The sequence below is a fragment of the Mustela erminea genome, chromosome 16 (assembly GCF_009829155.1).
Source record: "Mustela erminea isolate mMusErm1 chromosome 16, mMusErm1.Pri, whole genome shotgun sequence".
NCBI lineage: Eukaryota > Metazoa > Chordata > Mammalia > Carnivora > Mustelidae > Mustela > Mustela erminea.
The window spans coordinates 36,388,612-36,409,017 of NC_045629.1; the positions used below are offsets into that span (position 1 = coordinate 36,388,612).

General features: G+C 39.1%; 2 protein-coding genes across 2 annotated transcripts in view; one reads left to right on the plus strand and one right to left on the minus strand.

The window, feature by feature from the left end:
- ATP6V0D2 (ATPase H+ transporting V0 subunit d2) overlaps positions 1 to 6,317 on the plus strand; it is a 44,349-nt gene extending 38,032 nt beyond the window's left edge. The window contains exons 6-8 of the mRNA XM_032316211.1: positions 2,509 to 2,685; positions 3,718 to 3,795; positions 5,827 to 6,317. Coding sequence (XP_032172102.1) covers positions 2,509 to 2,685; positions 3,718 to 3,795; positions 5,827 to 5,988 — 417 coding nt within the window. The 3' untranslated portion in view covers positions 5,989 to 6,317. The remainder of the gene's footprint in view (positions 1 to 2,508; positions 2,686 to 3,717; positions 3,796 to 5,826) is intronic.
- The window catches only part of LOC116575087, a 139,304-nt gene that overhangs the window by 29,352 nt on the left and 89,546 nt on the right, over positions 1 to 20,406 (minus strand). The window contains exon 9 of the mRNA XM_032316212.1: positions 7,788 to 7,911. Coding sequence (XP_032172103.1) covers positions 7,788 to 7,911 — 124 coding nt within the window. The remainder of the gene's footprint in view (positions 1 to 7,787; positions 7,912 to 20,406) is intronic.

Genomic DNA, 20,406 nt, shown 5'->3' on the forward strand with positions numbered 1-20,406 from the left:
CAAAGGAAATCATATCAAATTGGGGAGGAAATAAAAGGGCTTCTTGTTAAAAAAAAAAAAAAAGAAAAGAAAATGGCATTTGATGGGACCCTCCAGTGCCCGTAAGGTTTCAACATGGAGGTTTCTAAAAGGAAGGACACACACTGTAGGCAAAGAGAAAGAAGTATTTACAAGAAAATGAAGTTGGCAAGTTCAGAGAACCTATTGTATCAATCAAAGTCCTCTCTTGGCATAGCCTGTGAAGCCTTTTTCTCTTCCCAACTACCTGTCCAGGTACCCGGTGCAGCCTACTTCTTCACCTGCTTTCCCAGTGCTTTGCCCAAGACCGTTCCTCCACGCGTCGTGTTTTAACTTAATGCGCCTTCCTCCTCTACAGCAGCCTCTGCTGCTTGGCACGTCTGCAATGCTGCCTAGTCCACCCTGCTGCTCCCCATGAAAACCCTAACATCTTCTACAGCAGTGCATGTCAATGATTGTTCAATAAAACTTGGGCGGGGGGGAGTGAAAAACAAAACAAAAAACTCCAACGTCTTAGAACTAGAAAGCACATTAAAGGGCATGGTGGGACAATTAACTCTATTGTTGGTCCTCCTGCTCTAATTTTTATTTCAAGGTTTCCGATTGCCTTGAAATCTCTCTCTTGCATTTCTTCTGTCCCTGGAAGGCCTAAAATTCCTGACAGTTACATTCAGTGTCCAGGGGCGGCTGCCTTTGCTTTTAAATGAGGTCTCTTCCTGCTGGTGGGTCACCAATACTTGGTCATGAGGTCAGTCAAAAGGATCAGAAGGAACCAACTCTCACCCTCCTGATAGGAAACACCTGTTCTAACCAGAGAGTTCCAGTAAAATCTGTGGCAAGTCTGGATTTGTTAATTCACCAAAGTAAGCTGATCAAAGTAGAGCAATTTATTTCAGCTATTGTTTGCGTACAAATAACCTTAGAATCCTGTTAAAATGCAAGCCCTGGTTTAGTAGGGCTAGACAATGGCCTGAGACTCTGCATTTCTTTTTCTCATGACCTGAGTCAAAAACAAGAGTGGGACGCCTAACCGACAGAGCCACACCAAGACTGCATGTTTAACAAGCTTCTAGGTGACATCAAAGCTACCCATCCAAGAAACACACCTTGAGTAGCAACATTACAGAGAATATTGGAGAATTTTGAAAGTAGTAAAATCACAGATCACTGTACTGGATTCAGTAAATAGTTGTGGTCTTTGTACATTTCAAGCACTGGATATTAAAAAATAAACAATAAACAAGAGTGACATGATTTCCCTCAAAGATTTTACAGTGTAGTAAGGAGAAAAATAATTTCCAGATTTTAAAATACTGTAAGTGCAGAGTGTTTCAGGTAAATGAAGAATTTCTCAGCTCAAGGACACTATGAGAAACTCCCATGATAGGCAGAGAGGATCCCATGAAGGACAGACTAAGAAGGTATGGTCAGAGGAGGTAGGAAGAGAACCAAGAGACAGAAGAAACATGGAGTTGAAAGGAATAGTAAGAAATTTCAAGAAAAACTGAGTGGTTAGAGGAAATCGGCCTGACATGGAGCTGGTTGCTCAGGTGCCCAGTGGTGCTCAGCACAAAGACAGGACCTGAGTATATGTGACCCACCTGGGAGAGCATGAGGTCCAGCCCTGTCACCTTACAAGTGAGGAGATAGGTCTGAGAGGAAGGTACCTTGTCCTGGGCTAAATGATCTTGAGATACACAGTTAGACTGATTGATGTCCAACCTAGGACTTTCAAGAAGAAAACCAAAACCACCAAAGTACAAACAAATGGTAAGTAGCACAAAGCTTCATTAGGTTAAAAAAAAAAAAAAAAAAAAATCCTAACCTCAGGAACCAGAAAGAGATGTTAACATTTACAACACGCACTCTTTGGTCCAGATACCCTGCCAGGCACTTCCACTTATCTTGTCCTATCCCTGGACAGACCCCAGCAAGTAGGTACTATTCCCATTTTTATGGAAGAGGCATTTGAGATTCTAGTGACCTATGTGACAGAAATCCATGAGTAACTAATTGTAGAGTGCCTGGGAGGTAAAGTTCAGTGGGGTTTCAAGAGTCATGGACCATTAACGCTGTGTGATCCTTCTCTGGCAAGCAAAATTACTCCATGAAGGGTTGGGGCACCTGGGTGGCTCAGTCGGTTAAGCAGCTGCCTTCGGCTCAGTTCACGATCCCAGGCTCCTGGGATCCAGCCTCTCCTTGGGCTCCCTTCTCAGCCGGGGATTCTGCTTCTCTTTCTCCCTCTGCTATTCCCCCTGCTCATGCTGGCGAGTGTGCGCGCGCTCTCTCTCAAAATAAAGAAGTAAAATCTTTAAAAAAAAAAAAAAAAAAGGCTAAGGGAACATTAATAACACATGTTTGTATTATAGTTAGACAAAAATCTGGAAAGAAAAGCAAATCACTGTGGAAATGAGTTTGTCTACTTAGGGTTCTGTTTATAGTATTTCGTACATGGTTAGATTTCACTGATTTTATGTCTTGCAAATTCAGTTTGAGGCTGACAGGCGTGCTTTTATCATCACTCTTAACTCCTTTGGCACTGAACTGAGCAAAGACGACCGGGAGACCCTCTACCCGACCTGTGGCAAGCTCTATCCTGAAGGGTTGCGCCTTTTGGCTCAAGCTGAAGACTTTGATCAGATGAGGAGAGTAGCAGAGCATTATGGGGTACGTAACTACACCAGGCACCCTGAATTTCTCACATTTTATTACCTGTACTTTAAAAGTTCACACATTAAATTTACATGTCTTCTCTAAAGCAGTTATGTTCTTAAGGTAGAAAGCAATGTCATTCTAGAACTTCTCCCAAAGAAGTACTTCCAATTTCCAAGCCATGTGGGTTTTTCTTTTTTTCTTTCTTTCTTTTTTTTTTCTTATTGAGGTTCCTGCCAAGCAAGTACTTGTTTAAATCTCCAAGGAGCAGTCATTTGAGCAGGTCTTTTGAAGTGCTTCATAGAGCAAGTTCCCCAAGGGACTGGTGCAGTGTTCTGGATATGTGAGCTCATGTCAAAGTTACAAAAAAGAGCCTGACCCAGCAGTCCTTACCCATTGGGTAGACACACTCAGGTACAGGATGTCTACTTGAAATGCAAGGGAGAATATGGACATAGTGGTTTCTACCATTCCCTGTAATCAGGGCCAGAAATAGGGGATGAAAGGAGGGCTCTATGTTGTTCCCCTACTCCACATCCAAATGCTCTCTTAAGAACCTGCGGCTTCTCAGCTCATCCTCTAATTCCATTCTTTCTGACTTACAGTGACATGATGCCCTCCGGATAACTTTTCCAGAACTGGGATGACACTCTTATCTTTTCTTTTGGGTTTCTGAAGGCTTCTGGGAAAGAGAAGTCAGCAAACTGCATAAATCTTTGCAGTAGCTTATGTCATCACAAGAGGCTTTTTAGCATAATATTAAATTTCGAGCTTCTCCCCAGTTTCCGCCCCTTCCACCCTTGAAATTCCATGTGAATTTTATCAACTGTCATTTCAAAGAACCCATGAACCCATCCTGGTTAAACCATACTCTTTTATCTGGGTTTTTTTGGTATTGTTTTCAGGAGACCAAAGATCTCACAAGAAAGCATTCAGTCCTTCTGGGTAGATGAGAAGAGAGACATCATTTCTATATTGCTAGGAAAATATCTTCATACCTATTTATAAGAAATGAGAATCTGTTTAAAGATAGCCTCTGTTTTTTAGGTATACAAGCCTTTGTTTGAGGCTGTGGGTGATGGCAGTGGAGGAAAGACATTGGAAGACGTGTTTTATGAGCATGAGGTAGGATATAAATGGAAATGCTATTAGCTTATGTGTGCTTTTACTCTCAGTTTTAGATGTTTCTTACTTTGGGTTTTCTTTTGGTGGGGCTTCTTGTTTCAGTTGATCAATTCAGCTGATCAAGTACATTCACAATTTGACAGCCAAATGGGTATTAGTGTCTCTCTGCCTTGGAGGCCCAGTGGTTCCCATATGATGGCTTCCTGTTGACTTGTCCTAGCCAAAAACAGAGTGTGTCTTACCCAGAACACATCGCAAAGCTCTGGAAAGAATGCAGCTATTCCATAATTAACTAAAGAATCAGAAGTAGGACATTCTTATGATCATATATGGATTCTCCTCATGGTGTACACTCTGTGATGTGCATCTCACCCTAATCCATCCCTTATGAAGGATTTTTCTAGGGTTATAATACAATTTAGGAACACAGTTATAACACTTAGGAATTATTTGCATGGAATTCTATCTGGAGAGTCTAGACTATTCTCTTTACCTGAAAAAGAGAAGAGTCTTTAATCCATTTATAGTCAATTCCTGGGCTATTAACTATTCAATAGAGGGCTTTTTTTGAGGGAGATGGGGATACCAGATAAGGTCTTCCAAATGTGGAGAATTTTTCTAGTGTGTTTTATTCGTTTCTCTAAAACCACTGGCCCTTCCCTTTCCATTGATTGAGAGAAAATCCTGAAATTTTACCCAAATTTAGAGTAGGACTGGCTCCAGAAAGCAGTTCAGGCCTCTTCCTCTAAGTCCTACTCCAGACATCTTCAAACAACTCTCTAGTGCGTGTCATACAAAGAAGTAAAAACAATGCAATTTATCCCATATATTAAGGAGGTTTTTAAAATTTCACACTGTTGCACAACCGCTTCAAAGAAGGCTGTTAAGAAAGTGGCCCTTCACAGAAAAAATAAGTGTCTGTTGCTGAAACCAAGGACTTCCACTTCCTGAATACTTAGCTTGATGCTTTCAGAACTGCGGGAGGGATGCAGTACCTCTCATCCTTTTTTCAAAATGGAATGGAATAAAAGAATTGTTCCATTTCAGACTTTACATGAGTTACACAATTTTTTTAATTTTTATTTTTTTATTTTTTATAAACATATAACATATTTTTATCCCCAGGGGTACAGGTCTGTGAATCGCCAGGTTTACACACTTCACATCACTCACCAAAGCTACACAATTTTTTTTTAAGTTGTCTTTTACTGTTCTACCTTCTGCAGAAAAACAACAACAACAACAAAAACATAAATTTAACCGAATGTCAAATTGCTGCCAAGCATCCTAAGAAAGCTCATTATGTCACTCATTCCAAATTCCAGGGGCCTGTGACATTGCCCTGGAGGAGAGTTAGGCAGCCTACAAACCTTTTTAACATTTTCAAAGTTCTGGTCTAGGGAAAATGGTTTACCTAAATGATGCAAGCCCACTAGCTAGAAGCCAACCATATTTTTACTACAGAGTTCCACACATACATACACAAATACTAGATTTTCCCAGGAATCTTTGTGCTAGCAGTGCTGTGAAGATTTGAGCTTGTCTAGTGATTCTATAAACCTACTTTATTTTACTTATTTTTTATAAAGTTACTTTTTAAACTACTATTGTCTATCTTTATCTGTAGAGTGACACTAAAGTTCCCTTTAGAACTTGATGAATTGCTACCATTTTCCGGTATTTGGTCCAATTTGGGCATTGCCTGTTTGTTTGTTTGTTTATTTTTAACATTTTACTATTTATTTGACAGAGAGAGAAAGATCACAAGTAGGCAGAGCAGCAGGCAGAGAGAAAAGGGGAAGCAAGCTCCCTGCTGAGCAGAGAGCCCGATGAGGTGGTTGGATCCCAGGACCCTGAGCTCATGACCTAAGCTGAAGGCAGAGGCTTAACCCACTGAGCACCCCCGGACATTGCCTATTTAAATACAAATAAGCACTGTACAAATACAAGCCAGTCTGTAGTTTAATATTATTTCGTAAATGTTGTACACTCCTGATAAGTGATGGTCTTTATTGTTTTTTCCTTCCTCAGGTACAAATGAATGTGCTGGCATTCAACAGGCAGTTCCACTATGGCGTGTTTTACGCATACACAAAGCTGAAGGAACAAGAAATGAGAAATATTGTGTGGATAGCAGAATGCATTTCACAAAGACATCGAACTAAAATTAACAGTTACATTCCAATTTTATAAGCCAGTGTGGGGCTTCCAATGCAGAGCATCTTACTTATTAAGAAGAGGTTCCAAGGAAATTAAAAATTGTGTTATATTCTCCGGGTTACACAAAAATAATTCGCACTGCAGCTTCATGAGTTGCAGATCCACTAGGAACATAGTAAACCAACAGAAACAAAGTGATTCTTTTTTTTTTTTTTTTCCAGCAGCCTTAAATTTTTTTCCACATTTATGTCTCACTCTTTTCCCAGACCTTAGACATTAGTTCTAATTAACCTTATGTTACTTTCCCTATTTCTGTTCAGTTGTATTAACAATTAGATCTAATTAAAGTGTTTTACTCTTGCTTTCCCTTGCTTCTCTGCAGGCCCAAATTACTATCTGCTTCACTTTTCCTTCACTTAGGTCCACAAAAATCCAGGGTTGTGTGAGGCCAGTATTGACCATATGTGCTGAAAATATTGTATTTCTTTTCTTTTTAAGATTTTATTTTATTTATTTTTTTATTTTTTTGAGAAGAGAGAGAAAGTGCATGTACACACAAGTGGAGGGGGTGCAGAGGGAGAGAATCCTAAAGCAGACTCCCTGGTGAGCATGGAGCCCAATGCAGGGCTCAGTCCTATGACACACGAGATCATGACCTGAGCTGAAACCAAGAGGTGGATGCTCAAGTGACTGAGCCACCCCAGGCTCCCCAAAATTATCAGATATTTAAAGTATCAGTGTGATATTTAAAAATCAATTTAATTTAAAATTGTAATTTAAAAATCAATGTGATGATAAAATGTGATAAAATCATCACATTGATTTTTAAATCAATCTTTTGATTGATACACACACACACCACACACACACACACACACACACGGTGAAAAGACTCCCCCTGATCAAGTAAGTTATACATCCATCACTTCACATAGCTGCCTCCCCAGCCCCCCTGCACCCCCCATGAGGACATTTAAATTCCACTCTCCTGGCAAATTTCAGTTATACAGTAGTGTTATCAACTATAGTCACCATGTTGTCCAGTTAGATCCTCAAACTTTATTCATATTATAACTAAAAGTTTGTCCTCTTCTCTAACCTCTCCATATCTCCCCATCCCCCAGCCTCTGGCAACCACTTTTCTTACTCGCTATTTCTAGGAGTTAAACTTTTTGCCTTTTTTTAGATTCCACATAGAAGTGAAAATTAAAAGGAAATGTATAGCTAAGATTTTAATAATCTCTATGATTAGAATTTTTAATTCAGTCATATTTTCCTTAAGATTTATGGAGGCATGGAAGAGTAGACAATGGTGATTCTCAGCTCTCAGTGTCCAAATCGTGTGGTTGTACACAAGGATTCACCTTGGTGGTGTGATGACAGTGATTTATATTGAACCAAACTTTCAAAGCCTCAAAGGCGTTTCAGTAGAAAGATCAGAGGAAAGTTATGCAATATCCACACATGCAAATACATAAACATAAATCATGTTATAGAAAATTAATACTTCACAGTTTAATTGCCCCTTGTGTTAGGTATAATTCTGTGAAATATCAGAATTATCTGAGCCATAGAATTTAACATGAGTGGTTAACAGTGGCTTTAATTATTTGGGTTCACAAGACCCTTTAGGAATCTGATAAGCACTATGAACACTTTCCCTGAGAATAATAGACATCTGATCCTCTAAAATCCATTCAAGTGCAACCTAGCGGTCCACAGACTCCAGGTTAAAAACCTCCATTGCATAGGCCAAGGAATAAAAGAAAACAGGTTAGAAAGTAATGGATGAGAAAGGATTTAATTTAAATAAAATATAAGTACTCATATACCTCTCCATCTTTTGCAAGGGCATCCTGTTTAGCTGAGCAAGCATTTTTAGGATGGAGCCACATGCTTGGGTAGAAAGGGCTCCCCACCTGGCCAGCAAGGTCAGTCATGTCAATCTCGGAGACGCTGGAAGGACGGAGGTTACAATCAGTTTGCTGTCATACTAACCTGAAATTATGATCCAAAACATGACCCAACTTTCCTTTTTGAAATGATTGATGTTCATATCCACCCAATGCATTAACCAAATTTACTATTTTTGCAAGAAGAGTAGGTGAAAACTTCGTGGATTGGTTAAAAAATAAATGCTCATCTATAAATAGAGTCAACTGGTCTTGGACAAAGAAGCAAAAGCAATACAATAGACCAAAGATAGTCCTTTCAACAGATGGTGCTGGAACATCTGGGCATCCATATGCAAAAAAAAGAAAAAAAAAGGCACTAGACACAGACCTTATACCCTTCACAAAAATAACTCAAATGGATTATGATTTAAATATATGACCTATATAGTGACCTAAATATAAAACATGAAACTATAAAGCTCCTAGAAGATAACATAGGAGAAAACCTATATGATCTTGGGTATGGTGATGCCTTTTTTGATACAACACCAAGGACACAATCCAGGAAAGAAATAACTGGTAAGCTACAGTTTGTTAAAATTTTCTGCTGTGCAAAAGATAAAATCAAGAGAATTACAAGACAAGCTAAAGACTAGGAGAATATATTTGCAAAAGACATATCTGATAAAATAATGCTATCCAAAATATATAAAAAGAAACTCTTAAAAACTCAAGAACAAGAAAACAGGGGCGCCGGGGTGGCTCAGTGGGTTAAAGCCTCTGCCTTCAGCTCAGGTCATGATCTCAGGGTCCTGGGATTGAGCCCCACATTGGGCTTTCTGCTCAGCAGAGAGTCTGCTTCCTCCTTTCTACCTCTGCCTGCCTGTCTGCTTACTTGTGATCTCTATCTGTCAAATAAATAAAATCTTAAAAAATAAGAAAGCAAACAACCTGATCAATAAATGAGCCAAAGAACTTTTTTTCAAAGATTTTTTTTTATTTATTTGAGAGAGAAAGAGAACACAGGCAGAGGGAAGAGCTGAGAAAGAGAGAGAGAAAGAGAAGCAGACTCCTTGTTGAGTGGGGAGCCTGACAAGGGGCTCAATCTCAGGACTCTGAGATCATGACCTGAGCGGAAGTCAGGTGCTTAACCAACTGAGCCACCTGCTCACCCCGAGCCAAAGATCTTAACAGACACCTCCACAATGAAGACATACAGGTGGCAAAGAAACATACAAGAAAATGTTCCATGGCATACGTCATCAGAGACATACAAATAAAAACAAGGTACCGTTACACACCTATTAGAATGGTCAAAGTCCAGAACATGGGCAATTCCCCAAGCTGGCAAGGAGAGGGAGAGACAGGAACTCTGATTCATTATTGGTAGGAAGGAGTTGGAACTTAGGTCTACAGAAAAACCTGCACATAAATCTTTATAGCAGCTTTATTCATAATTGCCAAAACTTGGAAACAACCAAATGCCCTTTAGTAGATAAATGGATAAACAGGAGTATATCCAGACAATGGAATATTACTCAGCACTAAAGGGAAAAGAGCCATCCAGCCATGAAAAGACAGAGAAACCTTAAATGCATATTGCTAAGTGAAATAAGAAAATCTGAAAAGGCTATATATTATCTGATTTCACCTATATGACATTTTGGGGGAAAAAAAAACAACTATGGAGACAATAAAAAATCAGTGATTACCAGAGGCGGAGGGGATGGGGGCGGGAGATGAATAGGCAAAACAGGATTTTCAGGGCAGGTAAAATACTCTTTATGATACTATAATGGTATGTGATATTATACATTTGTCCACAAGCTTATCATATACAACACCAAGAATGAATGTTAAGGTAAACTACGAACATTGGGGGATGATGATGTGTTACTACAGGTTCACCCTTGGTAAAAAGGGGGGAAAAAAGGACCACTCTGGTGAACGATGTTGATGACAGGGGAGACCATGTACGCATGGGTGGGAGCAAGGGCATACTTGGAAATCTTTGTACCTCTTTCTCAGTTGTATTACAAACCTAAAACTGCTCTTAAAAAAAAAAAAAAAGTCTTAAAAAATAAATTCTAAGCAGCTGGTATTTCCTGAAGCTTATCTTCAGGATTGAATGATCAAATGGAAGAAATTACTTTTAAACCTTCATCTTTGGTGAAAAAGGAGAAAACTGTGCTCTCACATTTCCTCATGGCACCTAGAAATGAATCATCTCTATCTTCTTCATCACCTTTTATTGCTTATAGCCAAGTAAAAGTAAATCATGTAGAGTAGTGAGGAGTAGGCAGGACAGATGCATAACCTCCTTGGTAAATATTATAAATCCAGGAAGAACAGGTGGAAATTTAAATCGGTGTATTTCCTAGAAGGAAATGTATATCTCTATGCTCACAAAGTAACCTGTGCTATCCTGCATTGATGAGGCAGTTTTGGGGCAAGACTTCGCAGAGACAAGTCGTATGTAAATCCAAAATAGCTGGGCATAGGCTAACCCTCTCCGGAGCCGCATAGAAAGCATAAATCGACTTAGGACAGGCATAATTATAAAATATGGGAGGGCAGCAGCAAGGAGAGAAGGGAGGCCTCTGTAAAAATAAAGCAAAGGTCAGCACTCAATTCGGAGAAAATGACTTCTTTCAAAATCAGCTCTCCGTTGAAGTCTGGAGAATAGACTCCTTTGAAAGATAACTTACCCCAGGAAAAATAAGTAAAAGTAAATGTCATGAACGTTGAATGAGGAGCATATTCTTTTAAACTCAAATTAATGCTTTAACCTTTTTCTCCCTTAGGCCTTTTAGGTTTTCCCTACATATTTTCCCAGTAGGATATAAACATTATAAGCACTAAGTTAATTAGGAAAGAATAGGCTCAGAACAAGAAAATAAATGCTGATTTCAAATATAACTCACAGGCACTATGGAAACAGCAGGGTTTAACCTCTTGGAGACCAAGGTAAGGCAGTATGACATCTTTTGTTGTGCATCCAAAGGAACTACCCTAATAGCAACTTAAGTGTTCTACACAGAGCTTATGAAGGCTTATCTCAAAATCAGCAAGTGGTTAATAGAAAGTGACCCCCTGCCTCTGGCATTCTATGAATGTGTTTGCAGGTATAAAGGAAAAGCTCCCTTTTCATTAAACAGACATCACAAAAGAGCCTGCTTATTGTCTAAAGCTGATGCCAACTCAGGGTCTTTCTCTTCCAGATTGCGAAGTGCTAACATCCCTGCTAAAGTGTTTCAGGGACCTCTGATACTATACCTGATGTAAGCCCAAAGCAAGAATTTAAAGAAAAAGGTTTTTGAACGTTCATTAAGAAAAGTAGTAATCATGGGGACATATAAGTCACAAATATTTTTTAAACCGGAGTTTCTCAGCCAGAATGTCAAAGCCCACAGCTATGCCTCGCATGGGTGATGGGGTAGAGATGGTGATTCCAATAGCCTTGGGGTGCCCATGGTCTCCAGTCTCCTCTGATCCGCAGCAATCTTTGCTGGTTGCCGCAGATGCCAAACAAATGCTATCATTTTATGTGGACACAATGATATGGAAAGAAACCAAGTAAGATAACAGATGAGTAACCCATGGTTCCTCTAAAGAGATAGAAGCAATACTAGCAGAGCCCATTTTTATATTTTTATGATACCTTTTACGGACTTGAGAACCCCTGGTCCACACAATTTGATTTGTATGTTGCCGAGGAATTAGCATTCTCCCCATTCTCTACAGCAGAGTCTTTGTCTGACAGCACAAGTTCAAACTACATATCAGCACATCTCCATTAAAAAAATGACATATATGTATGATCCACTAAGTTTTTACAGTAAATTTCTCTACTTTAATTGTTATATTCTAATCTGACCACTTAAGTACATTAGGGTGAATATTCTTTTGTTTCCTTATTCAATATAGCCCTCTAAGGAACACATTTTTATTTCCTCATTGGTGTATCTATCCTAAAAAGACCAAGAAATAAGATAGATGATTTAAACTGGTTACTGAAATACTAAAACTGGCAACAAGAAACAGAGTTTCAGAAACAGAGTTTCAGAAACAGAGTGGACACTAGTTTTCCAAATAAGGGAACTATAGTCAGAAGGGCTAAGAGTAGACAAATCAAAACTGGATTTCAAGTGTCCTGACTCTTCCACTGTGTGTGTGTGTGTGTGTGTGTGTCTGTGTGTGTCTGTGTGTGCGTATTCGGCTTTCTTTGTGGTGGTTTCATTTTTTCCTTTCTCCTTAAGTTACAGCCTCCAGTCTAAGACTAGGGTTCTTGTTTGGTCCAAATACATTTTGTGAAAAACAACAGAAATCGGGTGTGCCAGGCTGGCTCAGTTGGAAAAGCATGCGACTCTTGATCTCAGGGTTGTGTGTCTGAGCCCCACATTAGGTATAGAGATTACTAAGAAATATAACCTTTAAAAAATGATAGAAATCCTATCAAACCAGCTTGAAATCCAAAAAGGAAACGTATTGCCTTGTGTCACTGGGAATTTGAATTGCTCATGGAACTGGACCCAGGGCATCAAAGATTTCGTTAAGAATTGTCCTTTTGTCTTCCCCATGTACTGTCACAGGTGACCAGCAGCAGCTGAGGGCCACATTCTACCAGCTACTCAGCCCAGCAGAAACTGTCCTTTTTGTCCAATACCAACAAACCTATTCTGGATTTTTACAGTGATTGATCTGTCAAAGCATTTCATGTACAGTTTTGCAATTATAGTATTTATTACTCTAATACTGAGAAATCAGGAAGAATTATTAAAAGTATGTTAATTTACTTTTATAAATTATTAGAGTAATAGAAACACTACCTACTTTTTGTAGTCATTTAATATGTACCTGAGCATTGACTTTTATAAGTTATTAGAATAGTAGGAACACTACTACTTTAATTAATCATTTAATATGTACTCAGTATACGTATTATAATATACTCAGTATAATTTAAGACTTCCAGTTGGAAATAATTTTGCCATTGTTCAATGTTGACTGCCAAATACATAAAATTATTTGGAATGCTAGTTATCAAAGCTTTGATTTATTAAGATTTTAAATTTAAAATGTTAATAATTAAGTTACATCATGACATCATAATCTCCCTCATCTGTCATTTACAACCCATTAATAATAAATTCTCCCAATTCTACTAAAAAAATATTTCTTTAACCCACCACTTAAATCCAATCTCATTTAAAAAAAAAATCCAATCTCATTTTTGTATAGACTAGGGCCATAAACCTCTAACTGGTCCCTATCCTGTCATTATCCCCACTACAACTGAGAGAGCTTTTTAAAACCAAGATCTTATCACTCTCTTATTTAAAACTCTTCCATCAATTTTGAAATAAAAGCAAAACTTTACTATGGCCTATTAGGCCCAGATTAGTCAGGTCTTTGTTGCTTTTCCATTGTCTTTATTGGCTTCTCCCTGTCCAACTATTACACTCTCACTGGCCTTCTTTCAGATTTCAAATACCCCAAACTTTGTCCATTTTGGGGTCATCATACATGTTCTTCTCTCTACAGGGAAACTTTTTCATTGTATGTTCACATGGTAGGGCCCCTTTCCTTCATGTTTTTTGTTTGTTTGTTTGTTTTTTAATTTAATTTAATTTAATTTTGTGTGTGTGTGTGTGTGTGTGTGTGTGTTCCAAAGTTCATTGTTTATGCACCTCACCCAGTGCTCCATGCAATATGTGCTCTCCTTAATACCCACCACCAGCTTTAATGTCACCGTGTTACCCAACTCAGTGGGCACCTTTCATAACTTTGGAATTGTGCAAACCACCAGTACACAATAGTAATGCATATTCACTTCCTCAAAGAGGTCCTCGAGTCTTAAGGAGATCCCTCAAATTGGTCTCTTCACCTCATAATTCTTCTCCCCCCCTTTTTTTCAGCTCATAATTCCTACCACAATTTGTAACCATGAATGTGTTTGTTTTGTAATGTTGGTCTTCCCCATCCAACTGTGCTCTATGAGACTAGGAAACTTCTCTTTTTGATCACTGCTCTGTCCTTCATAATTGGCATAGAGACTGGCATATGGCAACATTTAATATATATTTCTTGAAGGAATGAGCAAATTCTTCCACTTGATTTCTATAAATCAAGTCATAGAAGTGCTAAAAGATAAACTGAAGCATATTACAAATTTTCTGAGTTTATTTAAGCAAAAATTGATTCCAACTGGGCAGCTCCATACAGGAAGTAATTAGAAGCACTCCAGTGACAGGAATGAGGAGAAAGACATACAGAAAATGCTGAAGAAAAGAAGGAAATCATTGAATTGGCTATAGCTTAAACATTTGCCGTCTTTGGAAAAGCCTACTGGCTATTTGTGATCTGTCTTTGGGTTCTGATTTTTTAACCTTGCTTCATTTATAGGACAAAGTTTGGGTTTCCTACATAGGTCTTAGAACCACCTCAGGCTAATGGCCTCCTTGTTTAATACATTTAACAGAGGGAAGGACCAAAAACATAACTAGGCTAGAGGACCCATAAATTTCCTTTGGGCACAGGTATTTTCAGCACCCAGGAAGACAGAAAAAGCAAAACAATTAGACTGAAAGAATGCCACAGTCTCACTCAGTGAAAATACAGAAACACGCTGAAAGGTGGAGACCTTGCTGGCTCATGCACTGAGGCACGTGGAGCGCACTGCAATACTCCGCCCCCTCATAGGCATACCACATGTATCCGTCAAACGAATAAGCCTCTATGTGAGGCAAGTATTTTATCAGTACCCACATCTGACCCTTGCAGCAAAAGGTTTCGGAAACAGTGACGTGGGATCTGTATCAAGCAGAGCATTTGCTGAGCAAGAGGAGCAGCCAGATTGCCATTGTTGCCTGCACTCACATCTGGCATAAGCACTCACAGTCAGAAGCCAAGCCAATTTGATCACAGAAATAGACTTTGGCCAAGAACTACTTAACTAAATGGAGCCTACTTCCCGTGGTCTTACAAACACAGGTGTTTACAAAGGACAAATTCAAAGGACAGGGAAATTCACTAAAATGGCTTCATGGTGTTCCCTGAACACCAAGATAAACCTGAGTAATGATTCTCAATCCAATCTGCCTGCCTGCTTAAATACCTACATTTACTTTGAAATTTATTGGAGTCCAAGAATTTATAAAGAACTGGTTAGTTCCCCTGATCTGAAGTGTATTGAAAGGAAAAAAATTAGACTGAATTATCAAGTGAGATTTACTCTGCATTGCACTGTTTCTTCAACTATTATCTCTATATTATCATATATATGATATATATTATAAACCATATCAATATCAATATATTATCAACTAATTATATTATCTCTCTCCTTCAAAAGGGTTCAACACATGTAGATAAAAGCAGAAGTACAGAATATTCCATTTCAGTGATGAAAATTAATCAGTATATGCAGCTCCTGGGTGGCTCAGTCAGTTCAGCGTCCGGCTCAGGTCAAGATCCCAAGGTCCTGGCATGGAGCCCCACACCTCCCACCCCACCCTATGTCCTGCTCCTTGCTCAGCAGGGAGCCTGCTTCTCCCTCTTTTTCTGCCCTGCCCCTGCCACTTGTGTTCTCTCTCTCTCTCAAATAAATATATAAAATTTTTAAAAAAAGAAAATCAATATATTAAGAGGGTAAAAGGTAAATGATATTTAGAAAAGGAGAGAGAGAGAAATGATCTCAAACAACTGCAAATGGCATTCAAGGTTAATTGCAAAGTCCCCAACATTACTGAAACCAGTGTCTGTCGGTCTACCAGGCACCGAGCCACACCCCATTCATCCTATCAAGAATGGAAAGGTATTCATAGAGGCTACTCTACTCTCAACTAGAGGAATAGCAGAGGTGTTCTGAAATAATTGTTCTGGGGGTTTCACATTTATTACCTACTCTTAATATGGTCTCCTGATACTAGGCAGCATTTAGACATCTGTTCAAAACAATTTTCTTTACTTAAATATGGAACCCTTGGAGAGAACAGGAGAGTTATCCTACAATAGCGTCCTTCAGGTATAGGTGAAGATTAAGTAAACCATGCCCAAACACAGACTAAAAGCCATATAAATGCATGGTGTCTTGTGAAACCTCTGTCATTCTACAGTACTTTTTCAAGGTGAAGAATGCTAAAAATGCACTCACTCTGGACTGTCATTGTTTCCTCACTGACATCTGCTCTTCCCAGACACTTAAATAATATATCTAATCTGCTCAATGTTTCTCAATTACATCATTCCAAAGAAGAGAGCTTCAAGTACCACTCCCCAAGTTAACCAGTTCAATAGGATTAATACTTTAATTTACTTCAGCTTAGGAAGATGTGAAGCATAGACCTAGGTGCAATAAAGTAATCAAAGATATTTGAACTTCCTGGTCATTATTTTGCTATTTTTCTAACCTTCTATCATTAACTCCTTTCTCCAGAACCTACTTCACAGTCATGGAGAAATATTCTGAGACAAGGCTACATCAAACACTATTATTTGCCTTGACAGTAGGTGGGAGTGGGGAGTTAAAAAAATCAAAGTGTAAAATCGTTTCAGAAGTAAGCTTCATTTCCCATATTCACCCTTCAGGATAATGATCCACGCTCCAAAGCAGATTGCCTTTACTCTGGTAGGCAGAACTCAGTCGATGAAGGCCTCAAAAATAAATATTTCAAATCTTGTCAGACATCAAACAAACACAAGTTGACTCTAAGAAATTAATTGGTTAGAGCAAAAAGCCTTAAGGAATGAGTAGGAGTCAGAGGAATTTGAATCTATCTTCTCTAATTTCTAGAACATTGTGGCCCCAGGCAAGCTAACTGACCTTCTAAGATTCAGTTTCCCCATCTGTGAAAGTGAAATAATTATATCTACTTCTTATAATTGCTATAAGATTTAGATAAAATAATTTATTTAAATGCTTAGTACACAGCCAGGCACAAAGTAGAAGCTCAATAATTGTTCTATTCTTATTCCTTTGGACAGACTCGCATTAGGCTGATTTGTGCATATGCCTATCCCAGTCACTCAACTGAAAGGACCCGGAAGGTGAAGACCATCTCTTTGTGTCTCACAAAACAATGTTTGCTTAAAATAAATCATACATGCTTTTTAAATAAAGTCAAACATTTGCTACATCTCAACCAATATAGACATATGACTAAGTAATTTTACTTTATTCTCAGATTACAGTTGGCTAAAGATTAATTAATTAAAATAAATGAGGACTACTGCCTCTCCTATCAACCTGCACAACCCTGGATGGTCCCTTTTGTATACAGTACTTTGTTCTGCTTCCAACCCAAGGCCTCCCCTCCTAAACTCCTAGAGCAGGTCCTGGGCTTGCCTTGCAGTTCCAGTTACTCTGCCTGGCTCTCCTTTCCCAACGCCTGCTGCTGCCCTCCAGGGTGGGGGACATAGTCAAGTCTTCTATTTTGTTTCCGTGGACTCACCATTCCTCTTCCTTTTTTTTTTTTTTTTTTTTATTCCTTCCCTCCCCATTCCTCAATTCAGTCCCACAACCAATTCTAATAGAAAGTTAGGCAAATATATCCTTATTTCTTAAATAGAAGCCTCCATGCTGGCTATCAACCCTTCCGGATAGCTCAAGATGCTTTCTTCCACTACCTCTACCTCCATTTTTTTTGTTTTCATAATTTATATTTTTATGATTTGCCTTTTTAGGAAGTATCTGCAGAGCCCCAAAGACTGAGTTGAAGAGAGGTCCCAGGGAATCTGGACAGGTGGAGTCCTGCCCCTGCCTAGTCCTTAGGGACATGGAACACCTCCCTGCACCAGGAGCAGTGAAAGGGTCCATAGGGCCATCAGCACCCTGAATGTGCCCCACTACATAAGTACATCTCACTGTGTCCCGAGCCTCCTGCCCAACACTTGGAGGCAAGTCCCCACACCAGAGCCCACCCAAATGCAAGCACCTTCTCCACAGCCCTCCCTTTGACGGCTTGTATATATGTGTGTTTTATTTTCAGCTCATAGTATTTACTTGTGTTCAAGAATTAAATTTATACTTTCCTTCCAAAAAACTACTGTTAGAAAGTAAATATCTTCATTCTAATTTTCAGAATATAAAAAGTCATAAAAAAAGGCAAAATAATAATAACACAGTGTTGCATCAGGGGCTGCTAAACTGAACAAGCCCATTTGCCCTTCTTTATTGTCGGGTTTTTTTAAGCGGGCTCCCTACCCAACATGGGGCTTGAACTCTTGACCCCGAGATTAAGAGTCACATGGTCTACCAAGTGAGCCAGCCAGGCACCCCTGTTCTTCTCTGAAATGGCTCCAGACAAGTAAATGTTTTATAGTTTGGGGATCCCTTTTTCTAGGGATCTAACTTCCCCTTCCTTTCTCTGACTGTCAGTGTAATAGAAATTACATGTGTTTTTTTTTTTAATCATTTTCTCTAGTTTCTTTTTATTGAACCTGATTTGCTGCTCACCTAACGGGGAGCAATAAAACTAAACTTTTATACCGACTCAAATTAGGTCTAAAGAAGAGTAAATAGAGCTCAGTGTAAACTTTAATTCCTGGCACTGTGCTGCAGCTTTGAATTCTCAGTAAACCCTTTGGCTTGATGGATTATTTTCTATTTCCTGAGACCTGAGATTACTTTGTTAAATAACTGCTGGGTACGTGAAGAGTTTTTATATTAACATTCCTGTTGACAGGAAGTGGTGGGGCTGAACAGCAGACTGATATGTCCTCTAAATCAGTATTAAATAATGTCTGTGTTAGTACGTAAAGACTTGTGGGTAGCAGACATGCCAATTGCCAAATGGCATTACAAAACCAAGCCTTTAATTCCTTCTGATTATTAAGTATTCCGCTGAGTGTGTGATAACAAAACAGGAGAGGATATTTTCTTCCCAGGGTTCTGCCAATTCTCAGCTTGGATTTAACACTTTGGCTGAGAGCATTTCCCCTTTCTGTTTCATCTGGATAAATTTTGCTTTTCTGGTTTCCTGTCATATGAGGTTCTGTTTACAAAGGGGTGGTATCATCTTTGGGTAGAAGGTATTTCACAGGGCGCTGTCAGGCTAATTAGCAAGGAAAGCTGCTTAGTGCAAGCTGCTATGGAAACGTCAGATACTACATTATGTTAGACCATGTCATTTTAATTGGCATTGAGCGAAAGTAGACCTAATCTCTAGGAACAATTTAAGCCAAAATCCTTTCCTAGCTTGACACGGCATTTTAAATTTGAGGTGGAAATTCGGTTTCTTGAAGGGGAAAAAAATATTCTTTTTATAAAAAACATGAAAATGGAACACCTAAGAAGGAAAAAAAAAAAGATTTAAGTTGAGTTGATATGGTTTGTAGAAAAGATTATTGTGTATTTGCCTGCCTTAGCTTCTGCTCAACCTAATCCCTTCAGGGGCTATCACATCTGTAAACTCAAAGGGCTTCACTGCGTGGGATTAGGAGAATCTAATCTTTAAACCACAGAACAGAGAATCTACCAATAGTGTTCGCAATCCTTCAGTACTTTCCTAGTGGATACTCTGGTTAAGATTCTTTTATTTGCAAGCAAAAGAAACTGACTGGCTAATTCAAACGAAACACGACATTATGTTAAAAGGGTTGTCCTCAAAATCAAAGGAAGGGCAGGATTCATCAACCTTGAAGAAGACAGAAATCCAAGCAGATGCAGGAAAATCACAGGGATTGGTTGTTGCTGAACCTTCTCTCCAGGACACTCACGTCAGATGACTCAACTCTAGAACCTTCAGTTTTTACATATCTTAATTTATTTTCAAATGTCTGGGGAGGGAATATCCTCTGGGCCCAACTAGATTTAGCACCTCTAGCTTTGGATTAACAACACAGCCGATGCCAAGAATAAGGGGAGGAATAAGCAAAGACAGTACAGTCAGGACCAATTGGAGAATCACTGTGCACACAGCAGCAACCCCACTTACAATCAGGCTCTAGATTCATGTAGTCATCACAGAACATTGATTTTCCTATATTTTTATCTTTTAGAATTAATAAATAATTTCAACACTTTAGTAAGTACATACAGTATGCCAGGGAGATGACAAAATTCCAAGCCCAAAAAGATAAGCTCGTCCTCCAGAGCAAGACGTAGATGTGTAAGTGATGTAACTTGCATCATAAGAAATACATTCAGGCTTATGTGTATTTAGGGAGTTGCAAGAAGTCCCGGAGGAAAGTATCAATCCAAATGCACCTGAAGATGTCAAGGAAAGCTTCCTACAGGAAAAACTACCCGAGTTGGGTCTTAAAGGATCAATGGGAGTTTGTTATGTAACAGGGGAAGAGAGGCATGTCCTATAGCAAAAGGACATTTTTAAAACATGCAGCACCAGGGCACCTGGATGGCTCAGTCGTTGGGCGTCTGCCTTCGGCTCAGGTCGTGATCCCAGAGTTCTGGGATCAAGCCCCGCATTGGGCTCCCTGCTCCTCGGGGGGCCTGCTTCTTCCTCTCCCACTCCCTCTGCCGTGTTCCCTCTCTCGTTGTGTCTCTGTCAAATAAATAAATAAAATCTTAAAAAAAAAAAAAAAAAACGCACAGCAC